Source organism: Vulpes vulpes, chromosome 2 (assembly GCF_048418805.1).
Source record: "Vulpes vulpes isolate BD-2025 chromosome 2, VulVul3, whole genome shotgun sequence".
Taxonomy (NCBI): Eukaryota; Metazoa; Chordata; class Mammalia; order Carnivora; family Canidae; genus Vulpes; species Vulpes vulpes.
Window position 1 is genome coordinate 91606879 of NC_132781.1, and position 26833 is coordinate 91633711.

The 26833-nt window shown below is 34.0% G+C and overlaps 1 protein-coding gene across 4 annotated transcripts in view; it reads right to left on the reverse strand.

Annotated features, from left to right (window-relative positions):
• Positions 1 to 26833, reverse strand: part of ODAD2 (outer dynein arm docking complex subunit 2) — a 184941-nt gene that overhangs the window by 80314 nt on the left and 77794 nt on the right. For all 4 annotated transcript variants that reach the window (XM_072749250.1, XM_072749251.1, XM_072749252.1 and 1 more), the window contains one exon: positions 9137 to 9251. In XM_072749250.1, coding sequence (XP_072605351.1) covers positions 9137 to 9251 — 115 coding nt within the window. The remainder of the gene's footprint in view (positions 1 to 9136; positions 9252 to 26833) is intronic.

Genomic DNA, 26833 nt, shown 5'->3' on the forward strand with positions numbered 1-26833 from the left:
TCTAATTGAGGTCTAGTGGTGCAAGTGTCAATCCTCCTTACTATGAAGATGTCACATTCCATTTGTTTTATGTCTCTAACAACTATAATGCAGCTGCAGTACAAAATCAGATTATGAATCTTTATTTGTCTCAAGGATCCCCCAAGTCAGTACCTTAGTACTTTGCTGCCTAGCTCATTCACTGATATGTCGCTTTAAATATTCCTTTGCAAGAAAAGATGCAATGCATTCACTAGAACTGATTTTCACATCTCATTTCCTTTACAGGTCTGAAAATGTATTCTAATACACCTGGTGTTAAAAATATAAAAAGTGGATAACATCTGTTTTGAACAGTTGACATTTCACCATATCCACTCCACATGGACTCAAACATAGTGTGCTTAGGCTTCATGATGCCTGACAGACGTGGTAGGGACCCTGACATAGCATAAGCTGTCTGAAGGCTTGGCTTATGCTTTCTTCCCATTTATGTTGCTCTTAGCTGTATTTGACAACAGCTGATTTCTGCAGCATTTTTGTCAGTGTTCTTAATCCAGACAAAGAAATTCTTTATTTCAAAATGGTGCTAAATCCTATCATTCATAAGTTAATAAGCCTAAATGACTTGCAAAGCATCTTATGTGGAAATTCTTTCTTAGAGAATAAAACACAATCTTTCCTAGAAAGTTGAGTCATTAACTTACCTGAATGGGGGTGGGGTGGGGAGGAGGAGGGAAGAACAGACCAAAGTATCTGGCAAGATCTCTTCTAGTTCCTTAATTTTACTGCAAGCTGGAAGCCCTGCATAGTCAGAAAATGTTTCCTGCCTCTACTCTCCGTCAGAATTTATAATCTCATTAGAAAACTATTTTAATTCAAGTAAAAACAACAGAATATCCAAACTGCTACTTGAAAATGCTAAATTGAGGGCACCTGGGTGGCTCAGTGGTTGAGCACCTGCCTTTGGCTCAGGTCATGATCCCAGGGTCCTGGGATGGAATCCCATATCAGGCTCCCCACAGGGGGCCTGCTTCTCCCTCTACCTATGTCTCTGCCTCTCTGTGTGTCTCTCATGAATAAATAAAATATAAGAAAAAAAATGCTAAATTGAATATAATTGAGTAGGATAAATTTTGGATGGTGATGTTCAATAAAACATGAGACCCCAGAAGAGTTCCAGTACACATAACCTGTCTCCATGCATACAGACATTTACAAGTATCTTTATCCATATTATTTCAGCTAATCCAAAAGGCAGTTGATTGTAAAATGTGCAATTATTTTACATACCACCAAGGAAAACATTGCCCTTTAGCCTATGATGCAATGTCAATTATAAAATATTTCCCTGAGCTACTATGTTTGTATCTCTACCATTAGGTCAAAGGTAACTTTACTTTCTTCAAGTGAAAGAACATTCTAGAAAGTCTCAACTATTTTGTTTAACCTCATTCTGTATTTTAACACTGGAAACAACTGCATAAATGTTATGCATTTATGTTAAGATTACTTTAAAAAGGCATACAAAATGTAATGTGTACCTACAGAGGGTTTGGCAAACAGTGCTAAATAATGTTGCTGAATTAATGAAGTTATCTGATTTGCCCAGAGATTAAATGAAATCACTGCTGACTTCTAATATACTATTAATTATATTAATATATGATTTTAACTTCTATTTTATTGTATTCGTGTATTGTCACAAAACTCTTTAAGGCAAAATGAAAATTTAAATGTAAGTGTTTAAGAAGTATAAATCCAGTCCATTTACTAATTATTAATACTACAACATGTTCCTCTCAGGCATCGTTATATATTTGAGAACTATCTTTCACACTTACTTAAAGCCAATGGAAGTGATGGAAGATGCTGTATCTCCTTAGGTATAATACGTGGATGAAATAGGAATAAAAAATTATTCATCCCTCAAGTTACTATGTCCTAGGTTGAAAATGGAATCAAAACCAAAACCAAATCTTTTCTATTCCTGATTTGTGATTAATTCTTGGTAAAAGAATTGAAAAAACAAAGAGCCCAACAATTCATGGATTTGAATTATTAATTAGGTTTAGTGTGAAAAAGGATTACTCAATAAACTATAAAAACATTGTTGAAAGCTTACTAAAATAAATACAGCAAGACCCAAATGTCTTTGTGTGGTTTATACTGTAATTACTTCAGAGTATAAATGGTTCAAAATTTGAAAATTCAATTATATGCATTTCATTTTCAATTAATTTTGTGAATTTTGAAAAGCATGTGGTTTTTTTCTTTTTAAATTTTAGTTTTTTAGTCTCTCATTGAGGATGGCAAATACTGTTGGAAACAAAACACTGAAGGTAAAATTTTAAAGTTTCCCAAACTGAACAAGTGTCAAAGAGAGTTAAATAATGACAATTCTAAATGATTTTTAAAGCTTCTTTTTTTTAAACATACTCTGTCATTTACAGCAGTTTTTGGTTGATAGCAAAATTGAGCAGAAGGTACTGAGGTTTCCCATAATGTCTGATCCCACACATGCACAGCCCCCCCCCCATTATCAACACAGTGGTACCCCATTGTATGACAAATCGAAGATTTGAAATATTTGAAATATTCTCTCAAAGTGGCACATTAAATGATATTTTTTTAAGCTTGTAGCATTTACATTTTTGAGGTTCTCAAAGCTTAAAAGAGCCCTAAGACTTTAAGAAATCCCATATTTTCTGGAGCAATAGGGCTTTTCTTCACAAAGGAACTGTCCAGAAAAAGCTTCAAAATGAAAAGAAAACTGTAGAAACTTGTTTGTTGATGTGGGTGGCAGCTGTTTTGTGGTAGAACCATAGCACAGGATATGGAGTTAGAACTGGGTCATATCATAGGCTCAGTTACCATTCTAGTTATGTGATCTTGAGCAAGTGTTTAAATAATCTGACAACTTAGTTTCCTCAGAAGCAAAAATAATTGTGCAGTTAATTGAGATGCTATATGCAAAAAGCTATAGGTTACATACGTAAAATTAATTATGGTGAAAACAGTAAAATGACAATCTAGTGTGAAAAGAGATAAGTACCACGGAATCTGCTTTACAACACAAATCTGGATGAAGAGTTGAGAGTCCTAGAGGGACACATATCTGGGAATGACCGTGTTAACTAAAGAAGAAAATCTCTGGCCAAATTAATATGTGGGACCACACTTCCTCTTTTTTTGGTTATCACCTGCTTATTTTTTTATCATTTTAAGTTTTTATTTAAATTCCAGTTTGTTAACACAGTGTAATATTAGTTTCAAAACACAGTGATATTAGGTACTTCCATACAACACCAAGTATTCATCATAGCAAGTGTATTCCTTAATCCCCATCGTATCATTTTATTTATTTTTTTCATCATGGTAAGTATATTCTTTAATCCTCATCCTCTATTTCCTCTATCCTCTCCATCCATCTCCCTTCTGGTAACTATCAGTTTGTATTCTATAGTTAAGAATCTGTTTCTTAGTCTGTCTCAGTCTCTCTCTTTTCTCCTTTATTTAAGCTCATTTATTGCTTAAATTCCACATATGAGTAAAATCATATGGTATTTGCCTTTCTCTGACTTATTTCACTTAGCATGATACTCTCTAGCTCCATACATGTTATTACAAATGGCAAGGTTTTATTCATGGCTGAGTAATAGTCCAGTGTATATATATGTGTGTGTGTGTGTGTGTACCACATCTTCTTTATCCACTCATCAATGGATACTTGGGCTATTTCTAATAGTTTAGCTATTGTAAATAATTCTGCTATAAACATAGGGGTGCATGTATCCCTTTGAATTAGTGTTTTTGTATTTTTTGGATAAATACCAGTATTGTAATTACTGGATTATAAAGGAGTTGTATTTTTAATTTTTTGAGGAAAAATATTTTCCAGTTTTACACAATGGCTGCAGTTTGCATTCCCACCAACAGTGTAAGTGGGTTCCTTTTTCTTCACATCCTGACCAATACCTGTTGTTTCTTGTGCTTTTAATGTTAGCCATCCAACAGGTATGAGGTTATATCTTATTGTAGTTTTGGTTTGCATTTCCCTGATGATGAGTAATATGGAGCATCTTTCCATATGTCTATTGGTCATCTGTGTCTTGGAAAAATGTCCATGTCTTCTGTCCATTCTTAAACTGGATTACTGTTTTGGGGGGGTATTGAGTTGTATCAATTTTTTATACATTTTGGATACCAAACCTTTATAAGATATATAATTTGCAAATATCTGCTCCCATTTAATAGATTGCCTTTTATTTTTGTTGATTTTTCCTTTGCTGTGCAGAAAATTTTTATTTTGATATAGTCCCAAAAGTTTATTTTTGTTTTTATTTCCCTTGCCTTAGGAGACATATCTAGAAAAATGTTGCTACAGCTGATGTCAGAGAGATTACTATGATTTTCTATCTCACATTTAGGTCTTTCATCCATTTTGAATTTGTTTTTGTATATGGTGTAAGAAAGTGGTCCAGTTTCATTCTTTTACATGTTTTTAGAATAGCTCAAATTAAAATTTTTGTTTCACTAACTTCATTCTCCTTTAACACTGGAAATTTAAATGCGTAAATAAATTATGAAATGGCCATAAAACAAAATACTATACAGCTAAGGAAACTAGACAGGGTATGGAAAGATATAGAGAGAATATGAGAGGTATTCACAATTCATTGTTAAGGGAAAAACTCCAATCTAACTCTTAATCATGGTTATCCCCAAGTACTGAGATTATAGGTAATTTTTTTCCTTTGCTTTTATTTTTAATTAAAAAAACATTTTTTATTTGTAGGAGAAAACTCATAAAACTCCTTGTTTTTATTTACTTTCTATATTTTACATAGTGAGGATGTAACCTATGTTATGTAAAACTTCAGGTTTACAGCTCTTTGCAGGGGTGCCTTAAAAGACAACCCACCATTATTTGCATATCTTAGACTTGGGTTTTCCAAAACAACAGCCACTAGCTGCATATGGTTACTTAAATTTAATTTAAATAATTTAATTAACATAAAACTTAATATAATTAAAAATTCAATTCCTCATTCATACTAGTCATATTTCAAGGGCTTGATAGCCACAGGGGGCTTAATGGTTACCATATTTGAAGAGTACATTTCCATCATCACAGAAATTTCCATTAGATTGAGGTATCTTAAACCATAGATTGGGATCTGTATACACAATAAGATATGATTTTTCAATATTATGAATGTGCTTTCTTCTTTTTGCATTTCTGAGCACATGACCTCTTTCATACTCTATCCCTGAGGTATCCTTCTACCTTGGGAAGATACGTTTTGCTCTATAAAGATGAAGGAGAGAGACCATATAATGCTCATTTACCTTCTCATCGTAGAAAATAGGATTTTTCAAAAAAACAAGAGCCTTGCAAATCCACGATCTTTGCCTGAAATCATGGTCTTCTCATGTTTTGTAAAGTTACCATTTCTTAGTTGTCAAAGTTAAAATACAAAAACAAAAACTCAAACTCTCTCTTGATCACCTTCGCACAGCCAATATCCAATCACACACCAATATCTGATTCTACTTTGCAATTCTTTCTTTTTTTTCTTTCTTTCTTTCTTTTTTTTTTTTTAGAGAAAGAGAGTAGGGGAGAGGTAGAAGGAGATAGAGAGAGAGAGAATCTTAAGCAGGCTCCATGCCCAGCATGGTTGATCTCACAACTCTGAGATCATAACTTGAGCTGGAATCAAAAGATGCTCAACCACTTGAACCACCCAAGTGCCCCTGCAATTATTTCTGTACTGACTCTTCTCTTTGCCCACACTGCCACTGTGTCAGGTCAGATTCTAATTATTTTCACCTGAACCACTGCACAAGCCTAATTAATCACCTACTCATATTTTCTAATTAACCAATCTGCTCACATCACATCCTTATTTAAAATTCTTCAAATGTTTGTGTTGCCTAAATGATAGTGCATACAGAGGGGTGTAGTTCTTGGTAAGAGTAGTGAACAAGCAGGGATGCCTGGGTGGCTTAGTGGTTGAGCATCTGCCTTCTGATCGGGAGGGGTGGGGGAGTGATCCCGGGGTTCTGGGATTGAGTCCCACATTGGGGTCCCTGCATGGAGCCTGCTTCTCCCTCTGCCTATGTCTCTTCCTTCTCTCTGTGTCTCTCATTAATAAATAAATGAATTTTTTTAAAGAGTAGTGAACAAGCAGAGATCATGCATCTGCTCTTTCCTCAGGAGTGATAAGATGGGAGCTGAGGTTTTCTTGAGAAAAATTCAAAGACACTAAAGTGGTAGGAATAGATAATGCGCAGGGAAGATTCAATAGAAATGGAAAAGTAGGAGCTCTTTATAGAGGCTTGGATCCAATGTAGGACTTGGGGCCAGGGGCTAAAAGACAAGCATGATGGGTTGTGTTTAGTTTGAGTGTGGTTCAGTTTAGGTTGCTAGAATAGTCAGATATTCAGGACAGAAATCCTGGGCAGGAATGATGAAAATGAAGATATTGGTGTGTCTCTTACAGAATGTCTTATTACAGATAATAAGATAAATAGGCAAATTTGTAATTAAAATCCATGAGAATAAAGGACATAATTTACACATAACAGCACTATGTAGAACTGTTAATCTATATACAAAATGGTATCTCATCATAAAACAAAATTAAATTCTGTATTTAAGTTTATATTTTTGGTGATGATTGGGAATGAACCAGTATCCATAGCATCCTTCTCTGGGAAAAGTAAAGACTTTTAATATGTGTTTACCTGTTACTTTACACTACCTAATACATTTTTTGAATCATCTAGTAATTTAGATTCAGATTGCTACTGTGATAATATTATCTGCCTTTATTTTATTTTATGTCATTAATTTTAAATTCTTTCTTAGAAATTTTCTAAAATTTGAGAGACATTATCAACAAAAATTTATATTTACCTATAAATTCCAGTGAGTTATTTGCTTATTATTGTTTCTATAACAAATGCTATTCTCTTTTTAAAGAATGTTTTGTTTTGCTGGAAAATAGTCCTAAGTTGTTGGGGTTTTGTTCCAGAAAAGGTTTATGGGGAATAAGCTTCCTGAGTCTTGACATTTCTGAAAGAAAAATGTCTTTATTCTGTCCTTACTCTATACTCACTTGAATGCTAGTTTTTATAGGATATAGAATTCCAGGATAAAAATACTTTCCTCTAAAGACAGTGAAGGATTTGTTCCATTTTCTTTTACAAATTATTGTGAATGATGTTAAGTCTAATACTGGTGTGATCCTTGTTCTTATGTAATTTTTTCCCTTCCTCTAATTTTCTGGAAATGTCCAATCTGAATTTATGTCAAGGTATAGATAACTGTCTTTGTTCTTCCTGCTTGGCACTAAGTGGATCTTTTCAATCTGAAGACTAGAATCTTTAACTCTTCACTTTACAGAATCTTCCCTCCATTTTTAAAATGATGATTTTTCTTTATTTCAATTGCTCTCTTTCCTTTTGTGTATTTTCTTGTGCTATATTTTCAAACTTTCCCCCATCACCAGCCTACTTTCTTTTTACTTTTACTTTGCATTCTTATTTATTAGACTTTATCTTTCAGATAATTACTCAATCATATCTAGTATTTGTCTCTTCTATTAAATTTATTGTTTTGCCAAAACTATATATTTTTAAGATTTGTTTATGTATTTATTAGAGGGAGGAAAGGGCAGAGGGAGATGGAAAGGGAGGGAATCCTCAAGCAGATTCCCACTGAGCTTGGAACCTGACATGAGGCTTGACCCGAGGACTCTGAGATCATGACCTGAGCTGAAATCAAGAGCCAGATTGATTTTAACCAACTAAGCCACCCAGATGCCACACCAAATCTATATTTAATCTCCAAAAAGCCTTTGTTAATCTATGAACATATCTTTTTTTAATATAACAGCCTTTTTGGGTATAGTATTCCCCTTGGGTCATTCTGAGGATATAAGTTTTTAAAATTTCATATTATATTCCTTATGTTATCTGTTTCCTCTGAAGTTAATTCTGCTTCTTAATACTGGCTTATCGATATCAAGGATATGTAGTGATATTTCCTTAGTGGACTCTTTCTTGATCCCTAAATGATCTCTAAATACTATCATTTAAGTTTTACATTTAAAAAATTTTTTGTGGACCTTAAAGAATAGGAATTATGTTATATATCTACTTCTGAAACTTGGTATTTTTGCTCAATATATTTATAAGGTGTATTGATATTGATGAATACATTACTGAAATACATTTGTTTCTCACTACTGCATTGTATGATCATAGTATCATCCTGTTGTTCATTTTCATGTAGGATGACACTTGAGGTGTTTTTATCTTTATGTTTTATTACACTTATTTTGCTCTTATAAAAAAATAGCTCATTGACCAGTCTGTAATAGATTTCTTCTATTATCAAAACACATCACAATTCACTTTTTACAAAAGATTATTTCTAGTCACAAATATTTACAATGATGTTTAGAGTCATGTTAAATTTATTATAGGAGTAAAATCCTTTAGATTTTTTAAATCAAGCTGAAAAGAGATCTTTAAAGAAAATAATAAATTTACAAAAGAAGAGCTAAAAAACTTCCAGTTCAGCCTTTTTTTTGTCATGTAAAAATTTTATTTATGGGTTTTATATCCAGTATTTATTGAAAGCTAAGAAAAGTGGGATTCATGAAATAATTTTACTTTATTTTAATTATTTTAATTGATGCTAATCCCTGGTTCTTTGTATTTTACTTTTTCAAAGTAACAAAGTACTTAACGATCTTTCACTGTCATATTTCAAGCTATATAAATAAGATAGAAGTAATTTTATGTTTCTTAAAGTAGTAGGTATATACAGACAATTTTCTTATCACCCAAGGGATAAGAACAGTCAACTTTTCTTCCTCTTGACTTACCTGACATACCTGTTTCAATTGCACCAGCCAGGTAGAACATGGTAAGCACTGCCACCTGAGCCTAGTTTCATTTGGCATTTAAAAACTAACCAGGAAAAGACATTGCTCAAAAATTATTTTGGCACAAACATTCAGTACTCTTTTCTGCTAGATAAATCAGACCAAAAATAAGTCGAAAGCAACTAGTGACCTGTGATGACAGTATTCAATATAATATTAGAGATTCAAGAAGGGATTGATTTGTAGTCTGTTCTTACCTTAGCGTTTTGGATGCAGGGACAGAGGGCCCAAGCTGCGCTGGCCTTCACGTCTGGATGAGGATTTTTCAGCAGGGACCACAGCAAACGAACTCCATCTAATCGATCAATTATCCTAATGTGATACCAAAAACAGAAGTATAAACTGTAATTAGTATTTAGGAATGAAACTTAAGTGGCCTATCTATCCACACAACTCTAATTTTTTTTCTCCTTGTGACATTTGGCTTAGATTTTTTTTTTTCAAAACTAACAACAGCCGGGGAGTCTGGGTGGCTCAGTGGGTTAAGCAGCCAACTCTTGGTTTCAGCTTGGTTTTAATCTCAGGGTCCTGAGTTCAGGCCCCATTTTGGGCTCCACCCTGGATGTGGAGCCTACTTAAAAAAAAACTTTAACAGCAGGAATAGAATGTGCTACTGAACTGTAAGCTCTCTGATTTCAGTTTTAAATTCATGACACAGAAAGCAAGTTCTGGGATAATTATGATTCAGGCAAATGTAAAATCAAGCCATGTAATTTTTTAACGAGTTGTACACAGACTGTTACCTAAATGTCAAAATACTAGTTTCTTTTATATAGTAACATCTATATACTTTCCAAAACAAATATTTATGCCTGAAAACTGTGAAGTTACCTTTTTTATTTGGTCTACACTTAATTGACTTACCTTACTATATGACATATTTTAAACTCTGCCAGTCCTAATCTAGCATTAGGAATTAAAATCATTACACCACAGTGCACCCTTTGTTAGGCATGGATAACACGTAACTTGTTTTCCATGTGCTCCCTTCTCAGCAAGACTAACATTGCAGACTGTGTTATAATTACTTAAACACACTGTAATCAAAATATCTTCATGACTAGCTGAAAAATGAATTATCATCAGAGTCATCTCTACACCATCTGTCTTCTGTTTATATATCAATCAGTCCAGGGAGCATAACCTTGCATTAAGGTCCACTGAGTACACTTGCAGTTGAGAAGATGGCCAAACAAAACTTAATATCCTTTACAAACATGGCTTTGTTCAGAAAGATATGTTAAACTCAAAACAGATGAAAAAAGATAAAGAACATCAAAACTCCTTTGATTTTTAATCTTGAGTTAAACACATGTAGTATTTAGCCGCAGACAGAATAAATACTACTAGTTTAGAAGACCATTCAAATTATCTCTTGAAAACTGACATAAAGACAACTACATATCATATTGGAGATGAGTTGGCCAGGAAAAAAAAATATTTCAACTGGTCCAAATATGATACCAGGTTTGCATAACCTTATAAAATAGCTGGTAATGCAAACAGCCTGTAGTAAGATACAAATTGTCTCTTTAGAAAATGACTTTTAATAAGAAAGAAGCACACTGAGAAAGTATTTTAGCACAAAGTTTAACTAAATAGCTTTCCAAACTGTAAAGCTCTCTGTTGATATCATGCTGAGAGAAAAAGTTTTATTTCTCAACTGACGGAAAATGTAAAGAAAGATACCAAGCACTTCATAATGAATGATTTACTTTACAAAATTAAACAATCTTACTGCCTTACATATGCCACTGAAAGCATAATTGATACTAATCCCTCAGTCTATTTTTTTCACATGCAATTAATTTCTCAGTGAACAATAGGTCTGTCCTACCCTCTTGCAAATGTAGCAGTAAAATTTGCATTGGTAATAGTTAACTGGACAGTGCTGGACATAACTTGACATTAGAGCAGAAATCATTTGCATGGCACATCTTTTCAGGTTTCTTTTAAAGGGATAATTCGGTGTGTTCTGGACTCCCACCCCTCTGACAAAATTTCACAATTAGCTATAAAAATTCAGTATTAATTATAAAACTACATCTATTGTCCCCAATCATCACTCCAAACCTTAGGCAATTAATTCATTAGCTGCTTAGTTGTAACAGATGAGGATTGTGGCTTCATCACTGGTGCCTTAGAAGACTCAGCACAGCACAGAGTAATAACCTTAGATGAGGGGAAACGTGATTGACACACATTTGCAAGCACAGGAACTAACAAAGTCAGGCGGTAGCAGACTATAGGATTTAACTGGCCTTCCCAACTCCCTCATTCTCTGTATCAAGTTATTTACTGCTGATTTTTACTTCACAATAAGTCAAGTATCAGGGCGCCCGGATGGCTCAATTGGATGAGTGTCTGGCTCTTGATTTTGGCTCAGGTCAAGATCTCAGGGTGATAAGATTGAGCCCAGGTCAGACCCACACTCAGCACAGTGTCTGTGAATCTGCCTGAGATTTCCTCCCCCTTTGTTCCTCCCCCTGCCCCCCTGCACATGCTCCATCTCAAATAAATAAAATCTTAAAAAAAAAAAAAGCCAAGTATCTGCCCTTACTTCTCCCTTCCACCTGCCAGGTTTATTCAGTCTGTTCATCACACCACCTCGCACATTTAATCAATGCCTGCAATTCCCGGAGAAACTTTCCAGTGGCTTCCCATTACCCCTGTGGTATTAAAACCCTGATTCCTGAACTCAGTAGTTATCATTTTCAATAAGCTGATTTATTCTTCCCAATTTCCTATATTTGGGCATTTGCTTATAAAACTCTTGTGCCATCTACGAAACACTAAGTGCTAAGCATACAGAAATAACATATACAGTCAATTCTCGTTACTTGGGGGGTAGTTATGTTCTATAAAGTCATTGCAAACAGGGAATTAATCAACACTGAACCATTGCTCCTGGTTCTCCCAGGGAGAAATACAAAATTTTGTCCCTGAGAGCCTCTGTTCAGAACATTTTTGTCAAATGATCTATAACCGTGTTCTATGTGTGTTTCTGTTTAAAGCACCTTGTTTAATATATATCGTTGATTCATCAACATTGAACCAGCCCATGGCCAGCAGCACTGCCGTTCATCCTGAGCAAAGCTTCCTAACACCTGTAGTTTCTGCGTAAGGCATGTTATAATCTTCTTGCGCTTGGGAGCATTAGACCAGATGGCTCTTTCCCTCTGCTTAGGGACCATGTTAAGCAGCAACATAACCAACTCAAAACACAAAAATGTGAAGCATGTGGCATGACACAGGTTGTAAAAAAGATGCTTGTTTACAGTAGAAGAGCTGAAACAAGAAGACAGAGCCTGGCCCTCTGTTCAGTATCTGCTGAACAGGTGCATGAGGTGACTTCAACTGTTCCTGCTCTGTGCATGTCTGTGAATGACAGCAAAAGCGCTGTACTGCTTTGGAGGTTACAAATAAATTTTAGCAGGGATGTGAAGTCACAAACATGGAATCTACAAATAGAGAGGATTTTAACTGTCCTTCAGGAAAGTACAGTCTAGTGAGGGAGATAAACCGTTATAATCCATTATGATAAATACAGTAGATGGGTGCATGGGGTTCCATATGAACACAAAGAGGACACAATAGTTTACTGACTGGCTACAGAAAGTCTCTCAACTGTGAGCCTTTCCCTATACCAGATCCAAAACAAGATAGTCTTTGCTCCATGAATCTAAAATCTCTCCCAACACAAATACATTCATTTCTAACCTCATTCTTTCAAAGTACCGGTTCAAGTTCTAAATCTAACCATTGGAATAATCTTCCATTTGAAAGTCGAGGGCGCGTTTTCATAAAATTTCTTTGAACTTTATTGCTTTTTGCATATACAGCAATGGGTTTATAGGTAGCATTAATTTACACCCACAGGCCATTGCAAATGGGTTTATCTCCTTTTGTATAGTTTTTTAATCTGATTAGCGGCTTGTTCTGAATTCGTTTTCAGTAGTAAGTAAGCTCTTCTCATTTTGATTATCAATTGAATTTTACATTAATTCTTTGACATTATAAACACAAAACTGAATTGTGTTTTCAAAATCTTCAACTTTATCATAGAAGTCAAACTGTGTGGCTGGCAAAATAATAGTTCTAGAAAGATGAATACATATTCATACTCTGACTATTAAATAAACCCAAACAAACTAAAAATGATGTAGCTGCCTGTTATGTTTCTTAGGGGTTTTTATTGTTGTTGTTATGGTAACATTTGCCAAGATTGTTAAGAAGGTTGGCTGGCTTGCCTGCCCACTGAGGACACGTATATCAACAAAAGTGAAGTATCTGTGCCCACAGAGTAGGCATAGCCAAGGTTGTAGAGTTTCTTTCTGGCAATGTCAACAGAACTATATATTGAAACCATGATTTTACATGATTTCTAAAAATCTCACAATTTTCACTGAAAAGTACACTGGTAAATATTATTATCTCGTGATGGCTCACAATAAAGGTGGTTGACCTGAGAGAACATGTTATTCTTACACCTTGTTAGAGGATGCAACTGAAATCTATAGATTTTAAAATCAAGTTGGCAACTCAGTAAAAATGGAAACATGTAAAGGATGTCAGAATTAAGTGGTCAGGGACACCTGGGTGGCTCAGTGTTTGAGCATCTGCCTTTGGCTCAGATACTGACCCCAGAGTCCTGGGATCTAGTCCCACATTAGGTTCCTCGCAGGGAGCCTACTTCTCCCTCTGCCTGTGTCTCTGCCTCTCTCTATCTCTCATGAATAAATAAATAAAACCTTAAAAAAAAGAATTAAATGGTCATCTATTAAAAGCTACAATTAGAAAAGAATTTTACTTTTTTATAATGATTCTCAATGTTTTTATGTTTATCTCTCTAAATATTAGAGATTCTACGGGAGACCAAATTTGAAGAAAAAAAGTGAACATGACAACCTCTGGAAAGTTATGTCCCAGAATTTCTTGGCCCTGGTAGTATAGAATGATAACCTATCCTTTTATAGTTGTGTAAACAATATGATTAGAAAAGTCCCAGAAACATTTTCTCAGGGGAAAAAAAAAATCATTCTTACAGTAAATATTAAGAGAGTGCCCACTAGGTGCCAGGTAATTTCTGAGGCACTGGGGATATTTCCACCTTGAAAGCAAACTGAAATCCCTGCTCTCATGGAGCTAATATTCTTTTGGGAAAAGACAGAGAATAAAAGAGCAACCTGGCACATTATATGAACTATTAAAGTGACTGGAAAAAAAATAAACCAGAGAAGTGTGGTGGGATAGACGAGTGGGGGTGGGGGGTGCAAGGAGGCTGTCCATGCAACAGTAACATGCGGCAGTACCCCTGCAGGGGTGAGAGAAGCTAGCACAGGGCTACAGAAAACAGTGTTCTGGTACCTAGTGCAGTCCCTGGCATGAAGAACTAGTCATTTTCAGTAAACACTAAATGAAAGTTACTCAGTAGTTGTTACATGCATCCAATATTAATATTGGATCCTAGAGAACACATACTCCAACACTTTTATTACCCAATGAGAAAGCAGAAGTAGAGTGCCTAACCAACTCTGTATGATATGTGGTATGTTGGTTGGATATGCAAATAAAACATAATTCATTTTTTCTTTCTTCCCTGGGGGAAAAAAAAAGCATGATTTAGATGAGTGTGTGAAAAGCAGCTGAAGCATGGCTTGCCCAAAACAGAGAGCAAAATGGACCAACACAAATATTAATACTTATGGTTACCACAATGACAAGACACCCATTCCACTCACTACCCCTTCTGTTTTATAATCTGCCTTTTTAATTCAATATATGTAATGGAGCTTCTGTGTCAATGAATGCAAATGAACGTAGATTCATAGTAATCATTTTTAATGACAAGTATTGCTATATTGATGTACTATAATATAGTTAACTGATCCTTTATTAATTGAAATTAGGTTCTTTCTGGTTTTGCAAAATAATAAAAATAACATTGCAAAGGACATCCTTGCATTCTTTTGCAATGCACTGATTATTTTCTAAGGACACATACTGAGAAATGGAATTGCTCAGTAAAGATTTTGTATATTTTAATTTTTAATACATAATAGCAGACTATTCTCCATAAAAGTTATGTCAATTTGATTCCACAAACACAGATCATAAGACTACCAGCCACCAGCATCAGCAACTATCTTAATTTTGTCACTACATGCAAAAACTTTAATTTTTCATCTTAATTCTTTTTCTCCTTCATTATGGAATATTTCAAACATAGTCTTGAAATATTAATTTGTAATGGTAAATAAACATGAATACACAACTTTCAAAACCTCATTACCAGTGTCATCTATCAGTGTAAGTGTGTGTTCATTTTTTCTAAACCATTTGTAAGTGAATTAGAGAAATAATATAATTCACAGCTAAAATTTCAAGAAGGTCCTATCCTAACAACATCTTCCCTGCCTTAAAGTTTTAGCATCTATTAATTATCCTTGCCTAAAATAATTATTTTATTGGGAGTTAGAGTAAACAAAATTTTAAAAACCACTATATTTATTGACTGAATTCTTTAATAAAGAAGAGCTTCCTCTCATCACCTAGGGGCTCAGTTATCTTACAGAAAAGCAGAAAAAGTTTAATCTATACCCTTTAACCACTAATTTGTTGAGTAAGGAGTTACTATACTGGTTATTTCCAGTGGAAGAGGAAATTTTTCTTCTCTCTCATTTTCATTCTTCCTCAGTATTTAAAATCCTGTGTAATTAGATCTATCAATTATTTTCTTTATGATTTTGATCTTTTACTTATGCTTAGAATAGCCATCCATACCCCCAGATAGTAAAACTTGAATATTTCTTTTGTTCTCTTATAATATACTTTGCTTATACTTAAATATGTTAATTACCTGAATTGTCTATAAGAAGGAAGTGGAGATCCAGCTTTTTTATGGTCATTCTGTGATAGTATACTAACATTTAAAAAAATATTAAGTATGGTGGATCTGTTTCCTCAGGCAATGGACATAAAAGCAAAACTGAATATTGCAACTACATCAAACTAAAAAGCTTTTGTACAACAAAGGGAACTATCAACAAAATAAAAAGACAACCTACTAAATAAGAAAAAAACACGTCTGATAAGGGATTAATAACCAAATATTTAAAGAATACAATTCAACACCAAAGCCCACAAATAATCTGATTAAAAAATAGGCACAGTACCTGAATAAGGATATTTCCAAAGATATCCGGAAGGCCAAGAGACACATGAAAAGATTTTCAACATCACCTACCACCAGAGAGATGCAAATCGAAACCACAATGACATGTAACCTCATATCAGTCATAATATCCTAAATTTTGATATGTAGTTATATAGTTATATATATATATATTTATATTTAGCCTATCTATTGTATTCCATTTATCTGTCCATACTTGCACAATTCTTGTTTTCTTTTCTTCTCTTTTCTTTTCTTTTTTTTTTTTTAGAGAAGGAGAGAGCATGGGTACAAGCAGAGAAAGAGGGAGAGAGAGAATCTTAAGTAGGCTCCATACCCAGTGAGAAGCCCAACATGGGGCTCAGCCTCATAACCCTGAGATCATGACCTGAAGTGAAATCAAGAGTCAGACATTTAACCCGCTGAGCCACCTAGGTGCCCCTAATTGTTTGTTTTTAATAGTATGGGTAGGAGCTCTAAAGACTGAACAATAACCTGCCAAGTGGATACCCTTTAATTGTATAAAATAATTTGTTGTTTCCTGATTAAGAGGCATTTATATAATTTGACTTAGATTATGTATTTTTCAAAAATGTTTATAATTGGTTTCAAAAGAAAGAAAATTCTGCAACCAGAGACACAAAAACTATTGTAAAAAAGACCAAGTGGAAAAGCTAGACTTGAAAACTGAAGTATGAGAAAGGAAGAATTTATTAGATGGGCTTAACAACAAACTGAAATTAGTAGAGAAAGGAATATATGAATTTAAAGAAAAGGCATCCAAACTGAAACATAAGGAGAAAAAATGAAAAAATAAGAGTTCAATGTCTGTGGAATATTATTAAATAAAACAGCATGTGCAAATTGGAATTTCAGGAAAAAAGGAGGGAAAGAGAGAATGCGACCAAAGAATATATGCAAAGACAATGACTGAAGTCTTTCTAAAATTGATGGAAGACATTAATCCAAAGGTCTGAGAAGCTCAGTGAACCCTAAACAGAAAAAAATACAAAGAAAACTACACCTTAAGCATTTCATAATCAAACTGCTGAAATCCAAAGCTAAGAAGCAGGTCTTAAAGCCAGCTAAAAAAAAGACACATCGGGTATAGGGAATTAAAATAAAAACAAAATCTGACTTCTCACAATAAACAATGAAAGCAAAAAGACAAGAAAATGGCATTTATAATGTGCTGGAAGAAAAATGCTGTTCATCTAGACTTCTAAACCAAGTAAAAATATCTTTCAAAAATAATGATACAGCCCCTTCCCTGTGCCCCCGGAATAATTCAGCCCCAAAATCATTATGTGTGGGAGAACAATGTAGGGACCACAGTAGAAGGTAAAGTGCTTTAGTGGCCCTGCATGGGGTATTAAAGCCCAAGAAGATGAAGAAGGAATCCCTACATGCAGGATAAAGCAGGAATGTGGTATCCGGTTCTAAATCAGAGCAGCCCCTAGGAGTACTCAAGTGGGGAGGTGGAACCCTTGCAAAAAGAGAGCCCCTTGAGAATCAGCCTGTTGTGTAATGATGAGCCTGAACAGGGTGGGAAGTCTGGCTCGGGAAATAAGAGACTAAGCAGTATGAAGAGTGAAAGGGAAAGGTGGTCCAGCATGGGGTACCAGAGCTTGAATAGGATAAAGACAGCATAGCATGCAGGCACCTGGGCAGTCTGGCATGTTGAATCAGAGCCAAAGCAGAATGAGAACAGCATCTGCAAAGGGGACAGGATAGGGGTGAACATGGAGGACAGGTTATATACAGGGAGGGAAGTCTGATAAGTATAGATGGGAATCAGTTTCTTATTGTCAATGGAAGAAATTACAAATACTGACAGAAAACTAGAAACAAATTTATAACTGTGGTGAACAATTTTAGCACCTCTTTCTCAGGGGTAATAGAATAGGAAAAATAAATTGTAAAGATACGGAAGACTGAACAACACACTTAACCAACATGACCTAATCAACATTTTAAAAACACTACAACTGGGATCCCTGGGTGGCGCAGCGGTTTGGCGCCTGCCTTTGGCCCAGGGCGCGATCCTGGAGACCCGGGATCGAATCCCACGTCAGGCTCCCGGTGCATGGAGCCTGCTTCTCCCTCCGCCTGTGTCTCTGCCTCTCTCTCTCTCTCTCTCTGTGACTATCATAAATAAATAAAAATTAAAAAAAAAAATTAAAAAAAAATAAAAAATAAAATAAAAATAAAAACACTACAACTGCAGAATGCACATTTTTTTTCTCCCATGCAAACAGAATATTTACACAAATGGACCACATGGCCAGACCATAAAGCTAAATGTGAAAAAGTTAAAATCTCAGTGAATATCATCTCTGACATGGTCTTAAATTACAAATCAAGCATGATATGGTTTCTGGAAAATACTCAAATTTTTGGAAATTAAGCAACACCTGCAAATAACCCTTGGGCCAAAGGGAAGTCACAAAGAAATTCAGGAAATATTTTGAATCAAACAAAAGAAACCGTATTTGTGGGATGTGCTAAAATGGTGCTGAGAGGGAAATATATAATAGCTTTAAATGCCCACAGTGGCAAAGAATGGACCTGCAATGTAAACTATCACAGCTTTTACTTCAAGAGAGCAGAAAAAGCAAAAACTTAAACCTGAGATGAGTAAAATAAAATAATAAAAAGAAGATGAATAATACTGATAATCCACTAAAGTAATAGTTGACAAACTTCTTATGAAAGGAGACAGATAGTGAGTATTTTAGGCTTTGTAGGCAGCATATGATCTCTGTTGCATAGTCTTTGTTTTGTAAATATTTAACATGTAAAAACCATTTTTAACTCACATGTTATTAAAAATGGTCCTTGAGCTGCATCAGGGACTGATCAAAAAAGAGACACAAAAAGAGAGAGAACACATATTACTATCATTACAGAACCTACAAGTGATAAAATGATAAAAATAATAATACAAGGACATTATAAATAACTTTGTGCCAATTAACTGAACTTAAATGAAAACAAATATATTGAGAGAAACAAATGACATAATTGGTCCAAAAAGACATGGAAAATCTAGACAGTACCATATTTATTAAAGACACATAATTACCTTTAACACCATCAAATACAAATAAATCATCATCAACAAAAATCCTTTCCACAAAGAACTCCAAGTCCAGATGGTTTTGCTTGTGAATTCTATCAAACATTTAAGAAATAATCCTACACAAATTCTATTTGAAAACAGAAAGGAAAGATGATCTTTTGACTTGTTTTATAAGGCCAGCATAATCCATATGCTAAAACTTGACAAAAATATTACAAGAAGATTATAAATCAACATACCTCATCAATATAAACACAGAATATGAAACACCAGCTAATAAAATCCAAGAATAAATGAAAAGGGTAATGTAACATGCTCAGTGATTTTATCCAAAAAATGGAAGGTTGACTCAATCTTTGACTCAACCTTCAAAAATCAATTCATGAAATTCACCTTGTTGTTAATAGAACAAAGAAAATTTATCTGATACTCTCAAAAGCTGTAGAAAAAGCATTTTACAAAATTCAAAACCTATTTATGATTTGAAAAACAAACTCCAAAGCAAACTGGGAATAAATGAACTTCCTCAATCTTATAAAGGGCATCCACAAAAAACCTACAACTAGTAGCATACATAACAGTAAGAAATTGAATGTTTTCTCCCCAAGTTCAGGACAGCACACAGATGTCTGTGCTCACCTCACTGTAACAGAGGTCCTGGCCTGTTCAACAAAGGAAAAGAAATAAAAAGCATAAAGATTGGGGGAAAAGAGTAAATTCTCATTATTTGCAGATAACATAATTCTATATGTAAAAAAACCTAAAAAAATCTATAAAAATTTATTAGAAAGGAAAGTTAACAAGGTTGTAAGAATACTCAAAGATATACTTGAATATATACAAGTATATTAAACAGTCACTGAAATTAAAGAAGACCTAAATAAATGGAGACATATGCCATATTAGTGGATTGGCAGTCTCAATATTATTAGGATTTCCACTCTCCCAAATTGACTAGATAGGTTCCTAACAACATTTATTAAGTGTTAAAATAACCTATAATTTTGAACAAAAAAAGTCACAGTCATATTCTGTGTTTATATTGATGAGGTATGTTGATTTATAATCTTCTTGTAATATTTTTGTCAAGTTTTAGCATATGGATTATGCTGGCCTTATAAAACAAGTCAAAAGATCATCTTTCCTTTCTGTTTTCAAATAGAATTTGTGTAGGATTATTTCTTAAATGTTTGATAGAATTCACAAGCAAAACCATCTGTTACGTAACCATCATTTGTTACATAACCATATGTAACAAATACATACTATGCTTCCATTTGTTTCCAAGTAGAGACAGGACTGAGCTATACAAGGAGGCATTCTCAAGAATTATGAAAACAAAAGCAAGATATGAAATGCCATAAAAGGCAAGAGAAGGGCGCTCCCCAGAGTGAAGAGAGGTGGCACTGGATACCTTTTAGTAAGGAGGAATAGCCAGGGAGTTTTTAGGGTAATGACAATATTCTTGGCTTGGGTTGCAGTTATAGGAGTCTTCCCTTTTCAGTACATTACAAATATGTACATTTGCATCATGTACTTTCCTTTATACATATTACATTCCTCAAAATAAATGTTTGAAAATGTGTTTTAATTTCCATACACAGATATATATTCTTTCTATCACAAGAAATGGTACTGAACAGCTCATTTAATTCAGCTGTTAAACTAAGCACACATCACAACTGGATAAAATATATAAAATGAATAAATAGAATCCACATCATCTTCAAATTAAAAATCCCTACAGCTTGTTTTAAAATGAGAAAATGAAGATTCAGAAGATGAAATTATTCACGTAATTACTTTGCATTTGTTATTTGTTATCAGGCAAATCCATGTGTTTTTAAAAGTATGTAGATGAGAAACAACAAAAAAGAAAACGTGAAAAGCAGGAAAAATGTTCTTAGTGATACAAATATGTAAAACATACTCTATTTTATGTCTTGCATAAACCCTAAAAGGTCAAAAGACTGGTTCTGTGGTAAAAGAAATATTTGGGCAGCCACAAAGAGATTAAATCTCTTTTGTATACAAACAAGCATAGCTTTACTTTTTCCCCTCTTTTAAAAAGAACAAATAAACCCAATGTAAAAATAAGAAAAAACTATGTAAATGCAACATAATTATGTTTAAACCACAGAAGACAGGAAATTTAGAGTTACAGATTCCATGGTAAGCTTTAATTCTATCCTTGTGTACATGTTTTATAAAAAGAGTCTTTCATTACATGATCACATAACACTATACCATGTAACAATCAGTTCAGCAAATGTTTATTTTACAATGTGTGGAAGGAAAATATTTTATAGAATAAATTACAGGAAATTAGTACATTATTTAGGTAGATTGCTCTGTAAAATTTCTGAAAGTCTTGGGTATTTACTGAATATTAATAGAAACACTCTTTTCTTATCTTCTAAAGAAAATGAAATTTAACTCTTATGGGTAAGCACTTATATTTGAAAGTTGACCTTTAGATTTTAAGGTTATTTTGAAGTAATGAAAAATAGGACATTAGGATTTTAGCAGGTTTTGAATTCTGTATGCCAGGCATTTCATATAAAAGAACAGTAGAGACTGAAGTAAATCATGAAAACCCATGAGTTCATAATAAATCCCCAAAATAGCCCTTACTGTCACTACTGGAGTTTGCTAGGGCTCCTAACAATTCAGATATCTGAAATTTGACTTTTTTTTGAAGGAAGGAAAGGCATTTATCCTTCTGCCTTTCCTGTATTAATTATATTTCAGTTTAACCAAATAGTTAGCAATCAACTATGGGATAAACCTATAAAAATATTGTTTTATAAAAACCCCTCTTCTCCCAAAATCTCAAGGCCTCCAGAAAAAAAGATCAAATGACTTACAAAGACAAAAGAATTATGCTAGCATCAGACTTCCAAGAAAAAAAAAAAAGCTATGAAGCAAGTAAAAAATGGTGGTTTTTTTTTTTTTTACTTCAGTGAATAAAGTGGGAATAAAAGATTTTATATCTAGCAAGGCTGTCCTCTGAGTATTTATAGGAAAATAGCTTCAGTGGGTATTCACATGTATGTCTGCACAGCAAAGGAAACAGTTACACAAAGAGGCAGTCTATGGAATAGGAGAAAATATTTATGAACCATAAACTGAGGAGTTAAAAATCAAAATATATAAGGAGTTCATATAAGTCAGTAGCAATCAAACAAACACCTTTATTTTAAAAATGGGCAAAGGAACAGGCATTTCTTCAGAAAAGACCTACAAATGGACAACAGGTATATGAAACCAGCTCAACATCACTAATCATCAGGAAAACGCAAATCAAAGCTATAATGAACTATTGCCTCACTCCTTAAAAAATCTATTCCCCAAAAGACAGGAGATAAAAAATGTTTGCAAGGATGTGGAGAAAAGACAACCCTTGCACAATGTTGGTGGGAATGTAAGTTGGTACAGTAATTATGGAAAACAATATAAAGGTTCCCCCCAAAATGAAAAATAAACTATTGTATGATCCAGCAATCCAACTTTCGGGTATATATGCAAAGGAAGGAAATTCAGTATCTCAAAGAGATACCTGCACTCTCACATTCATTACAGCATTATTCATAATAGTCAGAATATGGAAACAACCTAGGTGTCCATCAGTAGATGAGTAGAAATTGTGAGTATATATATAAATAATGGAATGTTATTTGGCCTTAAAAAAGAAAGAAATACTACTATTTGTGATACGGATGGATTTGGAAGACATTATGCTAAGTGAAATAAGCCTGACACAGAAAGACAAATATTGCATATCACTTATATGTGGAATCTAAAAAAGTTGAACTTGGATGTCCATTGATAGATAAATGGATAAAGAGATGTGGTATATATGTACAATGGAATACTATTCAGACATAAAAAGAATGAAATCTTGCCATTTGTAACAACATGGATGTAGTTAAAGGGAATAATGCTAAGCAAAATAAGAGAAATAAAAATACCATATGATTTCACTCATATGTGGAATTTCAGAAACAAATGAACAAAGGGTAAAAAAAGAGAGACAAACCAAGAAACAGACTCTTACCCATAGGGAATAATAGATGGTTACCAGAGGGGAAGTGGAAGGGGGGATGGGTAAAATAGGTAATGTGGATTAAAGAGTACACTTATGTGATGAGCATTGAATAATGTATAGAAGTGTTGAATCACTATATTGTACACCTGAAACTAATATAACACTCTAGGTCAACTATACTGGAACTAAAAAACTTTTTTACAAAGTTGAACTTAGAGAAACAGAATATAATGGTGGTCACCAGGGCTAGGTGGAGGAAATGGGTCAAATGTACAATGTTTCAGTTTTAAAGTACCTAAGTTCCAGAGATCTAGGGTACAGAACAGTAACTAGACTAATAATAATGTATACTGATATTTTGAGTGTTCTTATCACACACCCAAATAAATGAATAACTGTGTGAGGTAATACACTAATTAGCTTGATTGTGGAATTATTACACAAGGTACATTATATCAAACACAACGTTGTATACCTTAAATATACACAATTTTAAAACTGTCAATCATATCTCTAAAAATTAGAAAAAAGTAAAACATTTGAAACCTTATGGAATTCTGCACCCATGAATCCTTTATGAAGATTTTACTACAGGATGAATTCTAAACAATTAAAATATGATAAAAACTTCAGCAAAAACTGATTAGTGTGTGTACACGTGTGTGTACATACACATATATATGACTAGACAAGAACACAATAATGTTCAAATATTATATGTTATGACAAAGTAGAAATAATGCACTAAAAAATGGGAGGTAAAGGGGCACCTGTGTGGCTTAGCCAGTTAAGCATCTGACTCTTGAATTCAGCTCAGATCTTGATCTCAGGGTCATGAGCCTACTTAAAAAAAAAAAAGGTAAGGGAAAGGAAAAGAAAGAGGGAAAGAAAAAACAGAATACACTTATTGACTATTATATAGAGAATAGATAGGAGTTAAAAGATAACCAGTAAAAACTGAGGAACTAAGCAGCAAAAAACGACATAACAGAAAGGAAAAAGAGGGCAGTAGAAAAATGTACAGGTACAGGACAATGACTAGAATAAAAAGAATGCAAAGCTTTCTAAATAACAACAAAAACTAGCAAAGACTACAAATCTTTTTGAAAAGCAGCAGCAAATATAATAAAATATGATTATAAAATATTATTACATTGTTGAGACCAAATGTATCAGTCATATCAACAAGTGTGACTGCATTCAATTCATTAAAAGAACAAGTATCCTGGGTGCCTGGGGTGGCTCAGGTGGTTAAGTGTCCAAAACTTGATTTTGGCTCAGATCATGATCTCAGAGTTGTGAGATCGAGTCTCATGTCAGGCCCCCACGGGCCTAGAGTCTGCTAAAAATTCTCCCTCTCACTCTGTCTCACACCCCACTCTCTCTCACTGAAAAAAAAAGAAGAAGAGCAAGTATTCTTAATTTGGTTTGCAAAGCAAGACCCATCTATATACTATTTTAAAAGGGAATACTTAAAAGAAAATTATTCAAAAAAGGCTAAAAATAAAGGGTAGGCCAAGATATCCCAAGAAAATGCAAAAAATAAGAAACCAGGAGTAAAGATCCTGATATCAGACAAAGTAGAAATCAAGCCCAAATTCATTAAACACAACAGAGAATAGCCCTTGTAATATTAAAAGCCAAAATTAACGACTATTAAAAACATTTATGTGCCAAACTATATAGAACTTGCCTTTAAGAAGTAAACTATATAAGATGTAAGAAGATACAGATAGAAGCACACTACTGATAAAAGGCTTTATTATACTATTTTTAGTATAACACAGCTTAAGTGTACAAACAACGCTAAGTAGAGATAAAAGCTAAGTAACATAATATAGTAGATCTTTAGAATATACATCAAACTCTACATTCTGTTGACAGAGAATACATTTTCATCCCAAGATGCTTTGCAAAAATTTACTTTGTATAAGCTTGTAAAAAATCACTAACTTCCATGAAAAGTAGAAATTGAAAAATTAGCCCAGTCAGACCAAAACATAGTACAAGCTTCTCCTGCTACCCAAAATTAAAGTGTTCCTATGAAACCTTTCATTAGCCAAAAGGGAATAGAGCAAAGAATTACCATTAATTTATATGAAAAAGTTTTTGAGCATTCCCAGACCCCAAAAATAACCTCTCCTAGGCTTTTCTGATACCTTAGGACACATCTTGCTAACGGATGCACAATATTGAGATAAAACACAGATGCTCACAAGACATAGTTCAAAGCTATGGTGGCTTGATGCTGAGATGCTGAGAGCAGTACCCAGGAAAGGAGCTTGACACTGCCACTCTCACTGTTTGGTATGCACACTACCTCTGTAATGGCTCACTGAGAAACGAATGCTGAATGCTATTTTTGCTTTTTGCCTTTTTTCCATAAAAGCAAAAATATTGGGATCCCTGGGTGGCTCAGCAGTTTGGTGCCTGCCTTTGGCCCAGGGCATGATCCTGGAGTCCCGGGATTGAGTCCCACATCGGGCTCCCTGCGTGGAGCCTGCTCCTCCCTCTGCCAGTGTCTCTCCCTCTCTCTCTCTCTCTCTCTCTCTCTCTCTGTCTCTCTCTCTGTCTCTCAATAAATAAATAAAATCTTTTAAAAAAGCAAAAATCTTCAGATTTCTTTTGGTTAGTGAGAACAGGTACTAATGTAGATCTTTCAAAAACATGACGTGGCATAATGTTAACTTTCAAAAAGTGGGTGATGCCTTTATATTGAGAAATAGCTAACAAAACAAAAACGTAAAAAGTTCTTCCTTGTAGAATAACAAAAAAAATCTATTAAATAATTCCTGGGCTAAAAGGAAAATAAAAACTGATATAAAAGGATTTCCAAAAAATGATGATAATGAAATCACTACATATCAACTATACAAGAGATATTTAAATCATGTCAGAGGAAAATTCATGCACAAATTACTTTTATTATTTAAACAGTAATGAAACTAAATAACTTCCTAGCTCAAAATATTAGAAAAAAAGTTACAAAATACACCAAAAGAAAGCAGCAAGGAATTAATAAAGATAAAAAAAAATAATTTGTGAGAGAAAGAGTGAGAGATCACAGAGGCAGAGGGAGAGGGAAAAGCAGACTCGCTACTAAGCAAAGAGCCCGATGTGGGGATTGATTCCAGAACCCCAGATCATGACCTGCCCCAGATCATGACCAGATGCTTAACCAACTGAGCCACCCAGGCACCCTGTTTTTTTTAGAATCAAACAAACAATTAAAAAAAAATCAAAATAGAATAACCAGATAATTTGATCAGGAAAATACTAGATGAAAGCTCACATATACCAAAAAATATATATACACAGAATATATATATATATATACAAATATATATACCATTAAAAAGACAAAATTTAAAAATCATAAGATACAACTTTGTAGACCACTTACTCAAATAAATTCTGTAATACAATGAAATTGAACATTTTACAAGGAGATGCAGATTGCCATAAATGACCATTAGAGTAGGGAGGATAAAGAGATTCTATAGAAGAACTAGAGAAAGCTAATAAGGAACTAATAACACACACACATAGTAGGGCCATTTGATTGCACAGTAGACTTCTATTGAACCTTT